Source organism: Scyliorhinus canicula, chromosome 1 (assembly GCF_902713615.1).
Source record: "Scyliorhinus canicula chromosome 1, sScyCan1.1, whole genome shotgun sequence".
NCBI classification, from domain to species: domain Eukaryota; kingdom Metazoa; phylum Chordata; class Chondrichthyes; order Carcharhiniformes; family Scyliorhinidae; genus Scyliorhinus; species Scyliorhinus canicula.
This window is the reverse complement of record NC_052146.1, coordinates 51,893,265-51,915,212: the sequence shown is the minus strand read 5'-3', so window position 1 is coordinate 51,915,212 and position 21,948 is coordinate 51,893,265. Positions and strand designations below refer to the sequence as shown.

Sequence of the window (21,948 nt, the reverse complement as noted above, 5' to 3'; positions counted from 1 at the left end):
TGAGTTTCTGTCACTGGTTCAATATTAATTTCCTCACGATGTAAATACAGACGCAAAGTAATTATTTAACATGCTCACAATTCCCTTATTTTTATTTACAATATGAGCTTTCAGAGTCCACATTTATAGAATCCCGACAGTGCAGGGCATTTGGCCCAGTCTACATCAACCCTCTGAAACAGCACCCTACCTAGGCCAACACCACTGCCCTAGCCACGTAATCCCACCTACCCTGCAAATTTTGGATAATGGGGGGAAACCAGAGCACCCGGGGGAAATCCACCCAGATATGGGGAGAACGTGCAAACTCCACACAAAATCACTCAAGGTCGGGGGGGGGGGGGCCGGAGTGACCACCTTCCGCCATGTTTGTTTTGTCACATTTGTTGTTCCTCGCATCACTCTCCCAGTTGCCAGGATTCGTAACAAAGACGGGGGGGGGGGGGGGGGGGGGGGGGGGGAGGCTGGAAAAATACGGCGGGTGTGGCAGCACCCGCAGGGAGAGTCAAAGTTTTGCATCCGTGGACCCCTTCCTTAGGGCTGAAGAGAGGGAGAAATGTGATTTTATATATGGGAGGGGATGTGGAACAGCCAGGACAGTGGTTACTGTAGGCAGAACAATATTTTTCACTGTACCTCAGTACACGTGACAATAAATCAAAATCTAATATTTGCTGGGAGCATGGAGAGGTTGCGACAAAGATGCAGCAAATCTCTAGATCAAGTGACAGATGCCAGGATTTGTACAACCATTGTATTTGTGTGTGCATTTTCTTTACGTTTTCAGTCGTCCTGCAGGGGTGCGCAGAGGTTGAATCTGTCCCTCGTCACTTGCCGTAGCTTGCGCCGCAAGGGCTTGTGGGAGCGGGTTGGCCCTGCCGAGGTATTGGCGTGCGCGCGGCCGGGGACTGGCTGACTCGAGCAGAGCCTGTGACCGTTACAGAGAGCGCGAGGGGACAAGGCGATATTGGGCAGGGAGAGCGCTAGGACCCGGGGGTACAGCGCGGCCGTGGGATGTCCCGGCTCATCGTGAAGAACCTGCCGAGCGGGGTAAGTCAGTGGCGGAGGGCGAGAGAGATCCGCCCGGCCCTCGTGTCCGCCATTCATATTCAACCTCTCCCCAGTTCACACTTGACATCCCCCAGTGTGAACACTGCAAAATCTGAAACGAACTGGGCCTCGGCTCCCCGGCAACAGTGGAATAAACCAGACAGAGCGGCTCTCCCTCCTCCACCTCCTACCTCTCCCCTCGTCTCCGCTTGCCTCCCTCCCCGTCCCTCCCCCCCCCCCCCCCCCGTCCGTCCCCCCCCCCCCCCGTCCGTCCCCCCCCCCCCCCGTCCGTCCCCCCCCCCCCCCCGTCCGTCCCCCCCCCCCGTCCGTCCCCCCCCCCCGTCCGTCCCCCCCCCTCCCCGTCCCCCCCCCTCCCCGTCCCCCCCCCCTCCCCGTCCCCCCCCTCCCCGTCCCCCCCCCCCCCTCCCCGTCCCCCCTCCCCCTCCCCGTCCCCCCTCCCCGTCCCCCCCCCCTCCCCGTCCCCCCCCCCCCCTCCCCGTCCCCCCCCCCCCCCCGTCCCCCCCCCCTCCCCGTCCCCCCCCCCTCCCCGTCCCCCCCCCCTCCCCGTCCCCCCCCTCCCCGTCCCCCTCCCCCCTCCCCCTCCCCGTCCCCCTCCCCCCTCCCCGTCCCCCTCCCCCCTCCCCGTCCCCCTCCCCCCTCCCCGTCCCCCCCCCTCCCCCGTCCCCCCCCCTCCCCGTCCCCCTCCCCCCTCCCCCCTCCCCCTCCCCCCTCCCCCCTCCCCCCTCCCCGTCCCCCTCCCCCCTCCCCGTCCCCCCCGTCCCCCTCCCCCCCTCCCCCTCCGCCTCCCCGTCCGCCCCCCCCCCTCCCCGTCCGCCCCCCCCTCCCCGTCTGCCCCCCCCTCCCCGTCTGCCCCCCCCTCCCCGTCTGCCCCCCCCTCCCCGTCCGCCCCCCCCCCCCCGTCCGCCCCCCCCTCCCCGTCCGCCCCCCCTCCCCGTCCGCCCCCCCCCTCCCCGTCCCCCCCCCCCTCCCCGTCCCCCCCCCCCCCCCGTCCCCCCCCCTCCCCGTCCGCCCCCCCCTCCCCGTCCGCCCCCCCCTCCCCGTCCGCCCCCCCCTCCCCGTCCGCCCCCCCCTCCCCGTCCGCCCCCCCCCTCCCGTCCGCCCCCCCCCTCCCCGTCCGCCCCCCCCTCCCCGTCCGCCCCCCCCTCCCCGTCCGCCCCCCCCTCCCCGTCCGCCCCCCCCCTCCCCGTCCGCCCCCCCCTCCCCGTCCGCCCCCCCCTCCCCGTCCGCCCCCCCCTCCCCGTCCGCCCCCCCCCTCCCCGTCCGCCCCGTCCGCCCCCCCCTCCCCGTCCGCCCCCCCCTCCCCGTCCGCCCCCCCCCTCCCCGTCCGCCCCCCCCCCCTCCCCGTCCGCCCCCCCCCTCCCCGTCCCGCCCCCCCCTCCCCGTCCCCCCCCCCCTCCCCGTCCCCCCCCTCCCCGTCCCCCCCCTCCCCGTCCCCCCCTCCCCGTCCCCCCCTCCCCGTCCCCCCCTCCCCGTCCCCCCCCCTCCCCGTCCCCCCCCTCCCCGTCCCCCCCCCTCCCCGTCTCCCCCCCCCTCCCCGTCCCCGTCCCCCCCTCCCCTCCCCCCCCCTCCCCGCCCCCCCCCCTCCCCCCCCCCTCCCCGCCCCCCCCCTCCCCCCCCCTCCCCGCCCCCCCCCCTCCCCGCCCCCCCCCCCCCTCCCCCCCCCCTCCCCGCCCCCCCCCCCCTCTCCCCGCCCCCCCCCCCCCCGTCCCCGTGTCCCCCTCCCCGTCCCTGTGTCCCCCTCCCCGTCCCTGTGTCCCCTCCCGTCCCTGTGTCCCCCCCCCCTCCCCTTCCCCCCCCTCCCCGTCCCCCCCCCCGTCCCCCCCCCCTCCCCGCCCTCCCCCCCCCCCTCCCCGTCCCCTCCCCGCCCCCCCCCCCTCCCCGTCCCCGTCCCCCTCCCCGTCCCCGTCCCCCTCCCCGTCCCCGTCCCCGTCCCCGTCCCCCTCCCCCCCGTCCCCGTCCCCGCCTCTCCCGTCCCCCTCACCGTTCCCTGGTCCCCCCGCCCCGTTCCCGTACCCCCCTGCCCCGTTCCCGTTCCCCAGCCCCGTTCCCGTCCCCCTCCCGTTCCCGTCCCCCGCTCCCCGTTCCCGTCCCCCCTCCCCGTTCCCGTCCCCCCTCCCCGTTCCCGTCCCCCCTCCCCGTTCCCGTCCCCCCTCCCCGTTCCCGTCCCCCCTCCCCGTTCCCGTCCCCCCTCCCCGTTCCCCCCCCCGTTCCCGTTCCCCCCCCCGTATCCCGTCCCCTCCCCCCCCCCCCCCCCCCCCGTTCCCGTCCCCCCCCCCCCGTTCCGTCACCCCCCCCGTTCCGTCCCCCCCGCCGGTTCCCCGTCCCCCCCCCCGTTCGCGTCCCCCCCCCCCCGTTCCGTTCCCCCCCCCGTTCCCGGCCCCCGTTCCCGTCCCACCCTTCCAACCGTCCCCCCCCCCCTCCGTCCCCGTCCCCCCCAGCCCCTCCCCGCCCGTCTCCCCCCCCTCCCCGTCCCGTCCCCCCCCCCCCCGTCCTGTCCCCCCCCCCCCCGTCCTGTCCCCCCCCCCCGTCCTGTCCCCCCCCCCGTCCTGTCCCCCCCCCGTCCTGTCCCCCCCCCCCCCCCCCCCGTCCTGTCCCCCCCCCCCCCCCCGTCCTGTCCCCCCGTCCCGTCCCGTCCCTCCCCCCCGTCCCCGTCCCTCCCCCCCGTCCCCGTCCCTCCCCCCCGTCCCCGTCCCTTCCCCCCCCCCGTCCCCGTCCCTTCCCCCCCCCCGTCCCCGTCCCTCCCCCCCCGTCCCTCCCCCTCTCCGTCCCTCCCCCTCTCCGTCCCTCCCCCTCTCCGTCCCTCCCCCTCTCCCTCCCCCCCTGTCCCTCCCCCTCCCCCTCCCCCTCCCCCTCTCCCTCCGTTCCACCTCCCCAGCTCACTGGGCTAGAGCGACATGTGTGTGTTTGTGATCCTGTTTATTCTGCCACAGCTTCATGCCAACCCGGCAATAGTGGGCAGGCCAAGTCCAGCTCAGATCTGTAAATCTGCTATTAATTGGGGGTGGTGGGCAATGTTAGAGGTGTGGTGACGCCTCTGGTCAGCTCTCTCACAAAGGGGAGAACAGTCCATGGTCTGGGTGCAGCAACATTTACATTTATAACATCCCCCGTTTTGCTGTTTTGGTTTGATGTAAACATATGCTGACGATCTAATTCGAGCCAATCTGACATGTATATTCAAAAGCTGAATTTTTTTTCCCGCACCTGGTGCTCACCAACTAAACCAGTCTATGCTTAAAACAAAATTACTGTGGATGCTGGAGTCCGAAACAAAACAGAAAATGCTATACAATCTTAGTAGGTCTGCCAGCATCTGTGGAGAGAGAATGGAGCCAACGTTTCGAGTCTGGGTGACTCTCAAAGCTGTTTTGAGTCTAAATTATCCTTTTTAGATTCAGAAGTTTAGCTCTGTTTCCACAGATGCTGCCAGACCTGCTGGGCAACCCATGCATTCTTTGTTTTCACTTCACGTTGCCTATTTAAATGCTGTTTAAGATTTTTGTGTAAAATAATCTCGGACTGTGAGTATCCGTCTGCAAAGATCTGTCTTAATATTATCTCTTGGTTGTTTATGTGTAATGTTTTCATTTCCCAGATGAAAGATGAACGTTTTAAAACTCTATTTAGTGCCTTTGGGACATTAACAGACTGCATACTGAAGTTCACAAAAGATGGAAAATTTCGGAAATTTGGATTTGTTGGCTTCAAAACAGAAGAGGAAGCACAAGCTGCTTTACAACACTTCAATAAGAGCTACATAGACACTTCCCGAATTGCTGTAAGTATTGTGCAGTAATAGTTTATTTCAAAGCAAATATTCTGTTACAAAAATGATTTATTAGTTGTCATAGTTGCTGGTGTTGCGACATCTAAGACTTCTCAATTACTTGATGAAATTGTTTGTGACAAGTACACCTTTGGAAGTGGATGTTCATAAATTAATACAAATTATAACTTCTATGATGCAATCCTGATTATTTTTTAAAATAATCTTTATTGTCATAGTAAGAAGTCGTACAACACCAGGTTAAAGTCCAACAAGTTTGTTTCAAACACTAGCTTTCGGAGCACTGCTCCTTCCTCAGGTGCATGAAGAGGTACGTTCCAGAAACATATATAGACAAATTCAAAGATGCCAGACAATGCTTAGAATGCGAGCATTTGCAGGTAATTAAATCTTTACAGATCCAGAGATAGGGGTAACCCCAGGTTAAAGAGGTGTGAATTGTCTCAAGCCAGAACAGTTGGTAGGATTTCGCAAGCCCAGGCCAGATGGTGGGGAATGAATGTAATGCAACATGAATCCAAGGGCCCTGTTGAGGCCGCACTCGTGTGCGGAACTTGGCTATAAGTTTCTGCTCAGCGGTTCTGCGTTGTCGCGTGTCCTGAAGACCGCCTTGGAGAACCCTTACCGGGAGATCAGAGGCTGAATGCCCTTGACTGTTGAAGTGTTCCCCGACTGGAAGGGAACATTCCTGCCTGGTGATTGTCGCGCGATGTCCATTCATTCGCTGTTGCAGCGTCTGCATGGTCTCGCCAATGTACCACGCTTCAGGGCATCCATTCCTGCAGCGTATGAGGTAGACAACATTGGCCGAGTCGCACGAGTATGTACCGCGTACCTGGTGGGTGGTGTTCTCGTGTGTAAAGGTGGTATCCATGTTGATGATCTGGCACGTCTTGCAGAGATTACCATGGCAGGGTTGTGTGGTGTCGTGGTCTCTGTTGTGAAGGCTGGGTAGTTTGCTGCAAACAATGGTTTGTTTGAGGTTGTGGGGTTGTTTGAAGGCAAGTAGTGGGGGTGTGGGGATGACCTTGGCAAGATGTTCATCTTCATCGATGACGTGTTGAAGGCTGATGTGAAGAAGATGTCACAGTTTCTCCGCTCCGGGAAAGTACTGGATGACGAAGGGTACTCTGTCGGTTGTGTCCCGTGTTTGTCTTCTGAAGAGTCGGTGTGGTTTTTGCTATGGCGTGTTGGAACTGTTGATCGATGAGTCGAGCGCCATATCCCGTTCGTACAAGGGCATCTTTCAGCGTCTGTAGATGTCTGTTATGCTCCTCCTCGTCTTAGCAGATCCTGTGTTTACGGAGGGCTTGTCCATAGAGGATGGCTTCTTTAATGTGTTTAGGGTGGAAGCTGGAGAAGTGGAGCATCGTGAGGTTATCCGCGGGCTGGCGGTAAAGCGAAAATTGTCATAAGCAGACCTACATTTTTTTTAATGATTTGATTTGATTTATTGTCACATGTACTGAAGTACAGTGAAAAGTATTATTCTGCGGCCAAGGGAATGTCCACAGTACGTACATAGTAGACAAAAAAAATTATAATTGACAGTACGCTGACAAACGGTACATCGACAAATAGTGATTGGTTACAGTGCAGAACAAGGGGCCAAACAAAGCAAATACAAAAGCAGCACAGGACGTCGTGAATAGTGTTCTTACAGGAAACAGATCAGTCTGAGGGAGAGTCGTTGAGTCTAGTAGCTGTGGGGAAGAAGCTTGTCCTATGTCTGGATGTGCGGGTCTTCAGCCTTCTGTATCTTCTGCCTGATGGAAGGGTCTGGAAGAAGGCAAAGCCTGGGTGGGAGGGGTCTCTGATAATGCTGTCTGACGAGGCAGTGAGAAACAGTGTGCGGGTGACAAGCTTGTAAGATGCGTTGGGCTGAATTCACCACACTGCAGTTTCTTGCGATCTTGGGCCGAGCAGTTGCCATACCAAGCTGTTATGCAGCTGGATAGGATGCTCTCTATGGCACATCTGCAGATGTAGAACTTAAAAGCTATCGACCACCTCCACTTCAGAGCCATTGATGCCAAAGGGGGGAGGGGGGTGTGCTGTTGTGCTACACTTCCTGAAGTCAATGATCAGTTCCTTGGACTTTCCGACATTTAGAGAGGTTGCTTTTGGTACACCATGCAGCCAAGTGATTTATCTCCCTTCTGTAGCCTGATTCGTCGTTGTTTGAGATACGACTCACCACAGTCTTAACATCCGCAAACTTATAGATTGAGTTGGAGTTAAATCTTGCCACACAACCGTGTATGTACAGGGAGTACAGTAAAGGACTGAGCACACATGCGGGGCCCCGGTGTTGAGGACTATTGTGGAGGAGGTGCTGTTGCTATGAACAGCAGTCTCACATAGGTGTCCTTGTTGTCGAGGTGCTCGAGTGTTGATTGTAGAGCCAGGGAGATAACATCTGCTGTGGACCTGTTGCGGTGATAGGTGAACTGCAATGGATCGAGCCCGTCTGGGAGGCTGGCGCTGATCTGTCTCATGACTCGCCGCTCAAAGCAATTCATGGGGCTGGTTTAGCACACTGGACTAAATAGCTGGCTTTTAAAGCATACCAAGGCAGGCCAGTAGCACGGTTCAATTCCCGTACCAGCCTCCCCGAACAGGTGAAGGAATGTGGTAACTAAGGGCTTTTCACAGTAACTTCATTTGAAGCCTGCTGGTGACAAGTGCTTTTCTTTTTTTTTCATGATAACAGATGTCAAGGCCATCGGTCGGTAATTGTTGAGACAGGCTACCTTGTCTTCTTTGGTACTGGTATTATGGTGGTCTTTTTGAAGGAGGTGGGGCACCTTGGAGGGGAGGAGTGAGGTGTTGATGTCTGCGAAAGACTCGCCAGCTGGTCTGCGAGTCCTCTGAGTGGTCGCCCAGGGACTCCGTTGGGGCCCGTCGCTTTCTGCCTTTCAAGAAGGCAGCTCTTTAATCTGAGGCTGTAATAGTGCGTCTGGGTGTGTCCAGTGCTGTTGGGATGGGTGGCACTGGTGCATTGGCTGACTGATCAAAGCAGGCATAGAACCTGTTCAGTTCATCAGGAGGGATGCTCCAGCTCCATATATTCCGCCTGACCTTGGTTTGTAGCCTGTGATCTTGTGTGAGCCCTGCCATAGTTGTCATGGGTTTGTGTCGTTGGCCATGGACTCTAGTTTGTTGCGGTATTGTCTTTTGGCATTGTGGTGAATTTAATTCAGTAATTCACACTGTATTTACCAATACCATTGTAAGTGCAGTAGCGTTATCCGACCACTAGGGGGAGTAGCTCTGGGAATGCTCAGGAGTTTGTACAGGGCTCCACCCTTGGCTCCGCCCACGACTCCTCCCCCGGACTTGCTGTATAAATACCCTTGTCCAGAGCCAGCCTGCAGTTCATCGAGAGTTCAACGGGTAACAGGCTGGCTCTGTAGTAAGTAGATTCAAACCACTGTTCATATCTCAAAGCACGTGTCCAGTGAATTGATGGTTCCATCAATTTAATCTACTTAAGAACAGTCAGGATCGATCATGGAATCAGCCCTCAAGCCTGGACGCCTGGAACTCGACCCACAGGATGCAGAGGCAAAATAAATCTTCTCCCACTGGCTGCGGTGCTTTAAGGCCTACCTGGCAGAAGCGAGCACAGCCAAAACAACAGAGGAACAGAAATTAAGTCTACTGCACGCGAGGGTGAGCCACAGAATCTCTATGCAACTAAACTCGGCCGGTTCATATACTGCAGCGCTAGCGATACTCGATAAGATGTATGTAAGGCCCATTAACGAAGTTTACGCACGCCATGTGTTCACGACTCGCCGCCAGCGGCCTACAGAATCACTCGCCGAATTTTTAAGAGAACTCAATCTATCAAATGACTGTAACTATCAAGCAGTTACCGCGGCTGAACATAGAGAACTTGCTATACGCGATGTTTTTGTAGCGGGCCTCGGGTCTAATTATGTGTGCCAACGACTGCTGGAAAAGGGGGCCCAAGACTTAGAAACAATTGCGGAAATTGCTACCACAATGGAGGTCTCATTCCGCAGCCTCACCTCATTCCCCGCGGACCCCGCGACCCAATCATGGGCCCCCAGCCACCATGCTGCCCCAGCCAGCCACTATGCTGCTCCAACCTGCCATTTCTGCGGCCAGAATCAGCACCCGCGGCAGCACTGCCCGGCCCGCAACGCAACCTGCAGTAGCTGCAGGCGGAAAGGCCATTACGCGAGAGTGTGCCTCTCAAAAAGTGCCCCAGCTTCCAACTCCCCAGCGGCACGAAGTAATCGCTCCCCACACCCGCGGGGCCTGAAAAACTGCGGCCTATGCCCCAACCCGCCCTCTCCTGCCACGTGCGATCCATGGGGGCCGCCATCTTGGCAAACCTCCACCACGTGGCCGGCCACGTGCGACTCATGGGGGCCGCCATCTTGGACGCCATCTTCCTCGCCGCCCACCACGTGCGATCCACGGGCCCGACCTGCATCTCCACGCTTGGACAACTCATCGGAAGAGTACGACTACGAACTCAGAGGGCAGGCATCACGGGGCCACTCCGGCACAGCTGATCGAGCCGCCGACTACCCGCAACTCAGCGCAGTCACTCTGGACCAATCACGCCCGAAGCATCTGCGAAATTCGATGGCAGAGGTCCAAATCAACGGGTACAAAACACCATGCCTTTTCGACTCCGGGAGCACAGAGCTTCATACACCTAGACCTGGTAAGACGCTGTTCGCTCCCCGTTTTCCCCGTGCGGCAAAATATCTCGCTCGTTTCAGGCTCCCATTCTGTCCGGATCCAGGGGCGCACCGCCGTGACACTCACAATCCGAGGCGCTAGCTACTCAAAATTTCGACTCTACGTTTTGCCCGACCTCTGCGTGCCACTCTTATTAGGCCTAGATTTTCAATGTAACCTTAAGAGCCTCACCCTCGGCTTCGGCGGGCCCCTGCCCCCACTCACTATCTGCAGCCTCGCTACGCTGCGAATCTCTCCCCCCCCCCCCCCCCCCCCCCCCCTCCTCTCTTCGCCAATCTCACACAGGACTGTAAACCCGTAGCCACTCGTAGCAGGCGGTACAGCCTGCAGGATAGGGTATTTATCAGATCAGAGGTCCGAAGGCTTCTCAGTGAGGGGATTATAGAGGCCAGCAATAGCCCTTGGAGAGCTGAGGTGGTGGTCGTTAAGACCGGGGAAAAATTCCGCATGGTTGACTATAGTCAGACCATAAATAGATTTACGCTCCTCGACGTGTATCCCCTCCCCAGGATTGCAGACATGGTAAAGCAGATCGCCCAGTATCGGCTCTTTTCCACAGTGGATCTGAAGTCTGCATTCCACCAGCTCCCAATCCGCCCGGAGGACCGCCACTACACTGCATTCGAGGCCGATGGCCGCCTCTTCCATTTCCTCCGTGTCCCCTTCGGCGTCACTAACGGGGTTTTGGTGTTCCAACGAGCAATGGACTGAATGGTGGACCAGTACGGGCTGCGGGCCACGTTTCTGTACTTGGACAATATCACCATCTGCGGCTATGACCAGCAGGACCACGACGCCAACCTCCACCGTTTTCTCCAGACGGCACAGAAATTAAACCTCACTTATAACCAGGAGAAATGCGTTTTCCGCACAACCAGACTAGCCATCCTCGGCTATGTCGTGGAAAACGGAGTCCTGGGCCCAGACCCGGACCGTATGCACCCCCTCTTAGAATTCCCCCTCCCCCATTGCCCCAAGGCCCTCAAACGGTGCTTGGGCTTCTTCTCCTACTACGCCCAGTGGGTCCCTCAATATGCGGACAAAGCCCGCCCACTCTTTAAGGCTACACGATTTCCCCTGTCAGCTGAGGCACGCCAGGCCTTCAACTGCATCAAGGAGGACATTGCCAAAGCGGGCATGCGGGCGGTGGATGAATCCACTCCATTCCAGGTTGAGAGCGACGCCTCAGAGGTAGCTCTAGCAGCCATACTAAATCAGGCAGGGAGACCAGTCGCCTTTTTCTCCTGTACCCTCTCTGCTTCAGAACTCTGACACTCCTCAGTCGAGAAAGAAGCACAAGCCATTGTGGAGGCACTACCTCGCAGGTAGGAGGTTCACCCTCATCACCGACCAAAGATTGGTTGCCTTTATGTTTGATAACTAGCAAAGGGGCAAAATAAAAAATGATAAAATTCTTCGGTGGAGCATTGAACTCTCCACCTATAGCTACGATATTAAGTATCGACCCGGGAAGCTCAACGAGCCTCCGGATATCCTATCCCGCGGGACTTGCGCCAGCGCGCAGATTGACCGACTGAAAGTCACCCACAACGACCTCTGTCACCCGGCTGGCCCACTACATCAGAGCCCGAAACCTGCCTTTCTCCAACGAGGAGGTAAAAGCGGTCACCAGGGACTGCCCGATCTGTGCGGAGTGCAAACCGCACTTCTATAGACCAGACAGGGCCCACCTGGTCAAGGCTTCTAGGCCCTTTGAACACCTCGCGATTGATTTCAAAGAGCCACTCCCCTCAACTAACAACAACGTTTACTTTCTAAACGTCGTAGATGAGTTCTCCCGTTTCCCATTTGCTATCCTGTACCCCAACATGACCTCCCACACAGTCATTAAGGCCCTGCATAGCATCTTCACCCTGTTTGGTTTCCCCAGCTACGTGCACAGCGACCGGGGTTCGTCCTTCATGAGCGACGAGCTGCGTCAGTACCTGCTCGACAAGGGTATTGCCTTGAGCAGGACTACCAGCTACAACCCCAGGGGGAATGGGCAGGTGGAGAGGGAGAACGCAACGGTCTGGAAGACAGTCCTACTGACCCTCCGGTCTAGAAAGCTCCAAGTCTCCCAGTGGCAGGAAGTCCTCCCAGACGCGCTTCACGCTATTAGGTCCCTCTTGTGCACAGTGACCAATCAGACCCCTCACGAGAGGCTCTTCATATTTTCCAGGGGCACTACCACGGGGGTCTCACTTCCGGCATGGCTGAGGACACCGGGCCCGGTACTCCTGAGGAAACAGGTCAGGGCACACAAAACCGACCCCCTTGTTGAGAAGGTGCGCCTGCTCCACTCCAACCCCCAGTACGCCTTCGTCGAGTTCCCTGACGGCCGTCAGGACACAGTATCCCTCCAGGATCTGGCACCCGCCGGATTCAGCGCCCTCTCTACCCCCACAGAAGGACCCCTTACCCTACACTCCATGCTGCCGCCCCCTCGCGCTCCCGAGCCCACGAGCTCGCTCCACCAGTTCCGTGCACCTGCGCCGGCCAGCCCCCAGTCCCCGGTCGATCCAGAAGAGTATGAAGCTCGGACACAACCCTCCCTGGAGTCCGCCATCGTACCCCAGCACACAACACCCATCTAGCCACCGCAAGAGGCTGCAACCCCGGTGCTCCGCAGATCACAGCGGACAGTTCGACCACCGGACAGACTTACTTTGTAGACCACCACCCCCGCCGGACTTGATTTTTTTTGCAGGGGGTGAATGTGGTGAATGTAACTTAGTAATTCACACTGTATTTGCCAATACCATGAAAATGAGAATGAAAATCGCTTATTGTCACGAGTAGGCTTCAATGAAGTTACTGTGAAAAGCCCCTGGTCGCCACATTCCAGCGCCTGTCCGGGGAGGCTGGTACGGGAATCGAACCGTGCTGCTGACCCGCTTGGTCTGCTTTAAAAGCCAGCGATTTAGCCTTGTGAGCTAAACCAGCCCCTGTACCATTGTAAGCGCAGTAGCGTTATCCAACCACTAGGGCGAGTAGCTCTGGGAATGCTCAGGAGTTTGTACAGGGCTCCACCCTTGGCTCCGCCCACGACTCCTCCCCCTGGACTTGCTGTATAAATACCCTTGTCCAGAGCCAGCCTGCAGTTCATCGAGAGTTCAGCAGATAACAGGCTGGCTCTGTAGTAAGTAGATTAAAACCACTGTTCATATCTCAAAGCACGTGTCTAGTGAATTGATGGTTCCATCAGGCATCCCTGGTGGCTTTCCGTCGTCATACGGATTTTGTGTATAGTTCAGGGTCGCCAGACTTGAACGCCTCTGTCCTGAACTTCAGCAGGGAGTGAGAACCCTTGGATTGAGCCAGGGTTTCTGATTGGGGGACATCAGTGTTGTCTTCTTTGGTACACAGTCCTCGACACACTGAATTCTGTGACGGTGGTTGCGTACACGTCCAGGTTAGCTGCCGCGGCCTTGAATATGGATCAGTACACAGACTCCAAGCAGTCGCGGAGGATGTCCTCGGACCAGCGCTGCACGGTTTTCTTGACTGGCTCAACATGCTTGAATTGCTGTTTGTAAGCCGGAAGTACGAGTACCGACTTGTGGTTGGACTTGCCAAAATGGAGCGTTAGGGACCTTTGATGCTTGTTTAGCAGTGGTCCAGGGTGTTTGCACCTCTGGTGGGGCAGGAGATATGTTGATGGAGTTTGGGTAGAACCTTCCTGAGGTTGGCCTAGTTGAAGCCTCCAGCTACTATTGTCAGGGCTTCAGGGTGATTTGTTTCTTGGTTGTTGATGGTGGAGTGTAGTTGTCAAGTGCTTTCTTCACTTCTGTCTGGGGTGGGATGTAAAATGCTGTGATGTGTACAGAGGTGAATTCTCATGGGAGGCAGAAAGGGCGACACTTCACGATCAGGTATTCTAGGTCTGGGGAGCAGTGGCACGCTAGGGACACTACAGCTGAGCACCAGGAGGTGTTGATGAAGAGGCAAACACCGCCGCCCTTCGAATTGCCTGAGGCCATCGTGTGATCCATCCGGTAGATTGAAAGCCTTCGGGTCGGATGGCGCAGTCTGGTGTGGCCGGAGTAGGACATGTCTCTGTGAAGCAGAGCACACAGCAGTTTCTCATTTCTCTCTGGGAGTTAAGTCCAGCATTGAGGTCATCCTGTCCTCAATCACTTGGACATTCGCTAGGAATACGCTGGGTAGAGGAATCTTGAAGCAGCGTAATTTAAGTTTCACATTCAGGCCAGCGCGTTTTCCGTGCTTCCTTGGTCGGCGGCTGCTCTTGGATGGCAGGGCTGGCTTTGCATAAGGTAAGTGATTGCGTTCGGAGGGGTCGTGGATGATGGTGGCAGTGTCATGCTCACTGGAGAGGGTTGTACATGGGCCGGTCTGGTCTTGTGGGGCGGTGAGATTGGGTTCTGCAGTTAACACTGCAATTAAGTTATTGTGAAAAACCCTTATTCGCCACATTCTGGCGCCTGTTCGGATACACTGGGGGAGAATTCAGCATGTCCAGATTACCTAACAGCATGATTTTTTGATCTTCTGGGAGGAAGCCGGAGCACCCGGAGGAAACCCAGGCAGAGACAGGGAGAACGTGCAGACTCCGCACAGACAGTGACCCAAGCCAGGAATCACCCTGGGATCCTGGCACTGTGAAGCAATAGTGCTAGCCGATAAGGGACAAAGTGACTGCAGATCACAACATTTTCTCTCCATTGTTAAATTGATTTTGTAATATGCTTACTACTTTGCAATTGGTGCATTGTTGACCTACTTTCTTTAAATTTGTTTCAGGGATTGAGAGAGGATTATTTGTGTCCCATTGAATTGTTCTCACATTTTAAAGCATTGAATTTCTTTGTCTAAATTTTTTGGGACTCCATCCCATTTGTGTTGCACATATTCCAATGATGCTACCTTACAAGATGGCGCTTCTCATGTGTTTTCCTTTCTCCAGAGTCAAGGACTCCACTGCCCCCCTCACTCACACCCCAAACTGATTAATCGGGCCCTCAACCACGTCTGACCCATCTCCTGGACTTCTGTCCTCATCCCTTCCCCTCCCTCCCAGAACCATGATAGAGTTCCCCTTGTCTTTACTTTTCACCCCACCCCAACCAGTCTCCACATTCAAAAGATCATTCTCTGCTATTTTCAACAACTCCAACATGATGCTATCGCCATTGAACCATAGAAAAGTTACAGCACAGAAGGATGCCATTCGGCCCATCTTGTTCATGTTAGTTCGAGGATACCCAGGTGTCCTTTCGAATCACACCTTCCTGCACCCAGTCTACGAAACACATCTTACTGTCACCTCCCAGTCAGCATTCTGTTGGGACTGTTCTCTTGGTCACAATTTTTGGTCCACTCCTCCATCATCCCCACCATTTCATCCCTTTCCCAAACAATCAGATGTAACACTTGCCCATTTATCTTCTCTTTCCTCACCGTCCAAAGTTTCAAACATGCTTTGAGTGATTCACTTGCACTTATTTCAATTTAATCTACTGTATTAGCTGCTGACAACGCAGTCTCTTCTATATTGGGAAGACTAAGCGCAGACTGGGTGACTGCTTTGCAGAGCACTTGCGCTCAGTCTGCAAGCATGATCCTGATCTCCCTGTTGCTAGCATTTCAATTCACCATCTTGCCCCTATGTCCTCTAGAAATTTGTGAAGAATCTTAGTTAGATCTTCTCTGATAACTTGGTGAGTTTATCTTTGGTGCTAATAAATCTGCAAGGATTCTAGCAGAAACCATTTTTCCACACTATGCCAGCTTTCTACCACTTACAGTAGTTGAGACAGATTGGATAAGTGCTTTTAAGGTTAAGCTGGATAAGTACTTGAAGGGGAAAGAATTAAACAGGTATACTAATGGGGTTGGACAGGAGGCTAGATGGGTCATCCTAGCATGAGTCAGATGGGGTGAATGGGCTGCTTTTATGCTCTAGTCTATTTATATATTTTTAATGGTCTGCTGTACAGTGTTTTTGTGAAAAGTACATTGTAAATATCTAAAGAGGTATTGCAAGAGTATGGTGATGTTACTGGGTGGAAAAGGTGGATGGATGTTTGGTGATGCATTTTGCAGTCACTGTTGCCTCCACAAACTTGTTTTTCAGTACCTTGATTGACGAAGAATTTCCCAGAATTTTCTTTTCCTCGAGTCATAGAATAATACAGTACAAAAGAGGCCCTTTGGCTCATCGAGTTTGCACTGACAAAATTGCACTAAACCTACACTCATCCTCTTTCCAACACTTAGTCCATATCCTTGAATGTTACAACATTTCAAGTGCTCTTCCACATTCCTTTGAAAGTTTGTGAGGCTTCATACTTCTTCTACCCTCTCGGGCAGTGCATTCCACTCCCACCACCCTCTGGGTGAAAAATCTTTTCCTCAAATCCGCTCTAAACCTCCTGTCCCTCACCTTAAAGTTATGCTCCCGCGTTATTGACCTTTCAGCTAAGGGGAACAGCTGCTTCTTATCCACTCCTCTTAATCTTATACACCTCAATCAGGTCTCTGCCTTCTCTGTTCTAAAGAAAACAACCGGAGCTTATCCAGCCTCTCTTCATAGTTTAAATGCTCCAACCCAGGCAACATCCTGGTTAATATCCTCGGCACCCTCCAGTGCAATCATATCCTTCTTCTGGTGAGGTGGCCAGAACTGTACACAGTACTCCCATTTTGTGGCCTAACCACAGGGCAGCAGGGTAGCATGGTGGTTAGCATAAATGCTTCACAGCTCCAGGGTCCCAGGTTCGATTCCCGGCTGGGTCACTGTCTGTGTGGAGCACCCGGAGGAAACCCACGCACACAGGGGGAGGACGTGCAGTCCTCCCCCTGTGTGCGTGGGTTTCCTCCGGGTGCTCCGGTTTCCTCCCACAGTCCAAAGATGTGCAGGTTAGGTGGATTGGCCATGCTAAATTGCCCGTAGTGTCCTAATAAAAGTAAGGTTAAGGGGGGGGGTTGTTGGGTTATGGGTATAGGGTGGATACGTGGGTTTGAGTAGGGTGATCATGGCTCGGCACAACATTGAGGGCCGAAGGGCCTGTTCTGTGCTGTACTGTTCTATGTTCTATGTTCAAAGTTTTATACAACTCCATCATAATCTTCCTGCTGTTACGATCTATGCCACTGCTGATAAAGGCAAGTGTGGTGTATGCCTTCTAAACGACCCTATTATCCTGTTCTGTCTGTGAGGGACCTTTGGACAAACACCCCAATCCTCTGTTCTTATGAGCTTCCTCGTGACCTGCTATTCATTAAGTACTCCCTTGTCTTTTTTACTCCTTCCAAAGTGTATCACCTCGCACATTCAGGGTTAAATTCCATCTGCCACTGAATCTGACCAATGTGTCTATATCTCCAGTACCTCCTCACTCCCTACGTCAAATTGTACAAGAACCTCACCGTTCCTCTCTCCAAATTCTGTACCTATATCCTCCTCCCCAGTGAAGACAGATATGAAGTATTCGTTTAACACACAACCAACAACCTCCTGCTCCACACAGATTGGTCCCGAATGGGCACTTTTTCCCTGATTATCGTCTTCTCCTTAATATACTTCTAGTATATCTTGGGATTATCCCTGAATTAATCTGATATTTAAAAAAAATCTGTTTTGTTTCTCCATGGCTGTTTGGTGGGAGAGGTTTATTGAACCCCCCCCCCCCCCCCCCCCCCAGGCCTTATTTAAAACATGTTTGAATGAATGGTATAGGCTGGGTGGCCCATATGGTCTTTTCGGTCCCTTTTTTTCTGTCTGTTCATATTTTTAATGCAGTAGGAAGCAAGTAAATCCTTGTCGTACATTTTTTTTCTTTTATATTTCTAGAAAAAAGTTAGTCTCATCCCAAATTACTTGGAATGTTACAAGAGACTTAAATTTATTTGTCAATGCGGAAACCTATGCACAATATTTTTGCCCTCCTTCCATAGCTTGTCCTGAGCCACCAAAATCCCCAACCCCAGTAAGCCACGCTGAGCTTCTGTGCAAACTTTCACCTCACCCGTCTGTTTTTAAAGCAAATGGGGAGATGGTGGTGTAGTGGTATTGTCACTGGACTAGTAAACTAGAGACCCAGAGTAATGCTTTGGGCATCCAGGTTCAAATCCCACCACTGCAGATGATGAATTTTGAATTCAATAAAAATCTGGAATTAGAAGTCTAATGATGACCATGAAACCACTGTTGATTGTCGTCAAGACTCATCTGGTTCACTAATGTTCTTTAGGGAAGGAAATCTGCTGTCTTTACTGATCTGTCCTACATGTGACTCCAGGCCCACAGCAACGTTGTTGACTCTTAATTGTCCACTCAAGGGCAATTAGTCGTTGAGGGCAATTAAAGATGGGCAATAATTCCTGGCATAGTCTGCGACGCCCAAATCCCATGAGCGAATAAAAAAAAAGGCAAGTACAAAAGATTGTTTTCCAGATTCAATCAAGGGGTTCCCAGATTGTCAGCACTATGATCACTGCATTTCTTGCTTATCATCGTAGAATTTACAGTGCAGAAGGAGGCCATTTGGCCCATTGACTCTTGAAAAGAGCACTCCACTTAAGCCCACACCTCCATCCTATCCCCGTAAACAAGTAACCCCAGCTAACCTAAGGCCAATTTAGCATTGCCAATCCACCTAACCTGCACATCTGTGGACTGTGGGAGGAAACTGGAGCACCTGGGGGAAACCCACGCAGACATGGGAGAACGTGCAGACAGTGACCCAAGCTGGTAATCGAACCTCGGACCCTGGAGTTGTGAAGCAACAGTGTTAACCACTGTGCCACCCAGATGTACATTAATTACCTGGGTTTGCATGTTCAGGACACAAAACATTTGAAGTTTTGCATTTTGAAAGGAGGATAGTGATAGATTTCAAGAGGACATGTTTGGGCTGGTTGTATAGGTGGATATATGGCAGATAACATTTAATGCAGAGAAGTATGAAGTGATGAATGGATTTTGGGAGGAGCGGCATTATAAATTCCAGGATTCTGGAACAGACATGGGGATGTACAGATTTTTGAAAGTTAAAGGGCAGGCAGTGGTTAAAAAGACATGCTGGATCTTGAGTATTATAAGTAAAGGCATAGGTTGCAAAAGCATGGAGGTTATGATGAACCTGTATAAATCACTGGTTCAGCCTCAACCGGATGGTGCCCGATGAGGCCTTGTAGGCCATCAGCAGAATTGTATTCACCTACAGTCTTGGAACCTTATGGTCCGGCATATCCCCACTCTACCTTTATCATCAAGCTAGGGGAATCGATCCTGATTCAACAAATAGTGGTTAGTACTGCTGCCTCTCACTGCTAGGAACCTGGGTTTGATTCTTTGGTGACTCTGTGTGGAGTTTGCACATTCTCTCCGTGTCTAATTGGGTTTCCTTTCGGTGCTCTGATTTCGCGCCTCAGTTCAAAGATGTGTAGGTTAGGTGGATTGGCCATACAAAATTGTCATTCGTGTCCAAAAGGTTAGGTTGGATTATGGGGCTAGGGTGGGGACTTGGGCCTAGGTAGTGGACTGGGGTTGGTAAAGACTCTATGGGTCGAATGGCCTTCTTCTGCACTGTAGGGATTCTATTCTTGGTACCGTGTTTCAGGGAGGCTCCGAAGGTTTAGCGAGGGTATGGAAAATATTTCCGAGAATGACTCCAGGGATGGGGAACTTCAGTTACGTGGAGAGTTTGGAGATTCATTAACGATGTTTCAATTCCTGAGGGATCTAGACCGATTAGAACAAAGAACAATACTGCACAGGAACAGGCCCTTCGGCCCTCCAAGCCTGTGCCGATCACGTGTCCTATCTAGACCAACCGCCTGTATCCTTCAATACCCCGTCTGTTCATGTGCCTATCCAGATAAGTCTTAAAGGTCGCTAACGCATCTGCCTCAACCACCTCACTTGGCAGTGCCTTCCAGGCCACCACCACCCTCTGTGTCAAAAAACAAATCCCCCGGACATCTCCACTGAACCAGTCCCCCCTCACCTCGAGTGCGGGGACCAGAATTAGACAGCGTATTCCAAACGTGGCCTAACCAACGTTCTATATAATTGTAACACAATTTTCAAGCTTTTGTACTCGATACCCTGTCCTATGAAGGCAAGCATGCCATATGCTTTCTTTACCACCGTTTTCACCTGTGCTGCCACTTTTAAGGATCTGTAGACCTGCATGCCCAGATCTGTGTCTCTATGCTCCTGATGGTTCTGCCATTTATTTTATAGCTCCCACCTGAATTGGATCTACCAAAATACATCACCTCGCATTTGTCTGGGTTAAATTCTATCTACCATTTCTCTGCCGAATTTTGCAGTCTATCCTGTTGTATTCTCTGACAATCATAACTATCCGCAACTCCTGCAATCTTAGTATCATCTGCAAACTTGCTAATCATACCCACTACATTTTCTTCCAAGTCATTTGTATATATATTACAAAGAACAGAGGTCCCAGTACTAATACCTGCAGAACACTATTAGTTACAAACCTCCATTAGTTACAGACCTCCATTCGGAAAAACACCCTTCCACTGCTACGCTCTGCCTTCTGTGGCCAAGCCAGTTCTGGATCCACCCAGCTAGTTCACCCCTGATCCCATGTGATCTAATCTTTTGCACCAGCCTGCCAAGAGGGACCTTATCAGATGCTTTACTAAAGTCCATTCAGACGACGTCCAAAGTCCTTCACTCGTCAATCATTTTTGTCACCTCAAAAAATTCAGTCAAATTAGTGATACATGACCTCCTTCGTACAAAGTTAGATGGGGAGAAAGTGACATCCAGATGAAATCAATTTAAACTGATCGGTAAAAAAACTAGTGGACATGAGGAAAATATGTTTTAAGCACCAAATGGTTAGGATCTGGAATGCACCACTTGTAGGGTGGGGGGCATCTTTGAATTGTGGCTTTCAAAAAGAGATTAGGTAAGTATCTAAAGAAAAGCTACGGGGGAAAAGTGGGGGAGTGGGAAAAGCAGGGTTGATCATGCAGTCAGCATGAATATGAAGAGCTGAATGTGTTGCTGTGCTGTAACCATTCTATCATTCTGTAAAAGTAAACAGTTTATTTTACAGCACTCTCCATGACAGTTAGAACATAGAAGAATGCAGAAAATCTGTTCACTGACTGAACAGTTTGGTCATATCTGGTAAATTGGGCTCTCTATCTGGTTCCATACACATGATCGGGGCGGGGGGGTGGAATATGTTATTATTGATTGTGAAATCTGTTTTGGAACTGATGGAACTTTGTAACTTTATTGGGAATGTGGCTCTGCAAAAGCTTCAGACTTGTCATGAACATGTGTGAAGGAGGGTGTCACGGTGGCACAGTGGTTAGCACTGCTGCCTCAGCGCTGAGCACCCAGGTTCGATTCTTGCCCAGATCCTTGCCACACTGTCCATGTGCAGTTTTCATATTCTCCTTGTGGCTGCATGAGTCTCACCCCCACAACCCAAAAAGATGTGCAGGGTAGGTAATTGGCCATGCTAAATTACCCCTTAATTGGAAAAAACAGAATTGGGTATTCTAAATTTTAAAAAAAGAAGAAAAAAAACATGTATGAAGGCAATATTTAACTGCTGTGACTTTGAATAAATGCTGATAACCTTAATGTGTATTATAGGTGGAGTTTTGTAAATCCTTTGGGGATCCAGGTTTGTCCAGACCATGGAGCAAACATTCGCAGAAAAATCTGACGACGGAACTTCCAAAACAGGCAAAAGAGCAAAAATGTCAAATGGAGAAAAAGAAGGTGAATTATATTTTTTCGCAAGTCCAACCCTCAGTCAAATTCTAAATGTAAAATGAGCACAAGTGACTTAGAATTAAAATTATTGCTAAGTTTTTAATAAAATTATAACCGTCAAAATATTTGTTGAAAAAAATTATTGCATTCTCAAGTACGCAGTTGCTGTGTGCTATGCATAATTTTCAGCATAAAGAAAAGCGTATTTGGTATATATAAAAGCAAATTACTGCAGATGCTGGAATCTGAAACCAAAGAGAAAATGCTGAAAAATCTCAGCAAATCTGGCAGCATGAGTAGGGAGAGAAAAGAACTACCATTTTGAGTCCAGATAACCCTTTGTCAAAGCTCGGTTGGTATATTATGGTTATATTGATGACGATAAGAAATGGCTATTTGAAATTAGTTCAGTGGTCATAGTGCAAAACGTATCTCGTAACCTGCTTAGTTAATTGTGTGTAAAGCAACATACTTCCATTCTTCAGCAAAGATATTCTGGATTTACTTTATGACTTCCCTCACACAGTGCAAAACGGTAACATTTTTCCAAGGTTTAGCCTTCATACTTTACATTGCCGACTGGTGGTAAAGCAGATAATTTGGGAGAGAG

The 21,948-nt window shown here is 52.7% G+C and overlaps 1 protein-coding gene across 5 annotated transcripts in view; it reads left to right on the top strand.

Annotated features, from left to right (window-relative positions):
* Window positions 1-840: 840 nt before the first annotated feature.
* Window positions 841-21,948, top strand: part of rbm19 (RNA binding motif protein 19) — a 377,192-nt gene continuing 356,084 nt past the window's right edge. For 4 of the 5 annotated variants that reach the window (XM_038790721.1, XM_038790712.1, XM_038790730.1 and 1 more), the window contains exons 1-3: window positions 841-1,050; window positions 4,667-4,849; window positions 21,216-21,344. In XM_038790721.1, the coding sequence (XP_038646649.1) occupies window positions 1,015-1,050; window positions 4,667-4,849; window positions 21,216-21,344 (348 nt within the window). In that variant the 5' untranslated portion in view covers window positions 841-1,014. Of the gene's footprint in view, window positions 1,051-4,665; window positions 4,850-21,215; window positions 21,345-21,948 lie in introns of those variants that run through there. The other variant, XM_038790740.1, reaches the window with a different exon arrangement.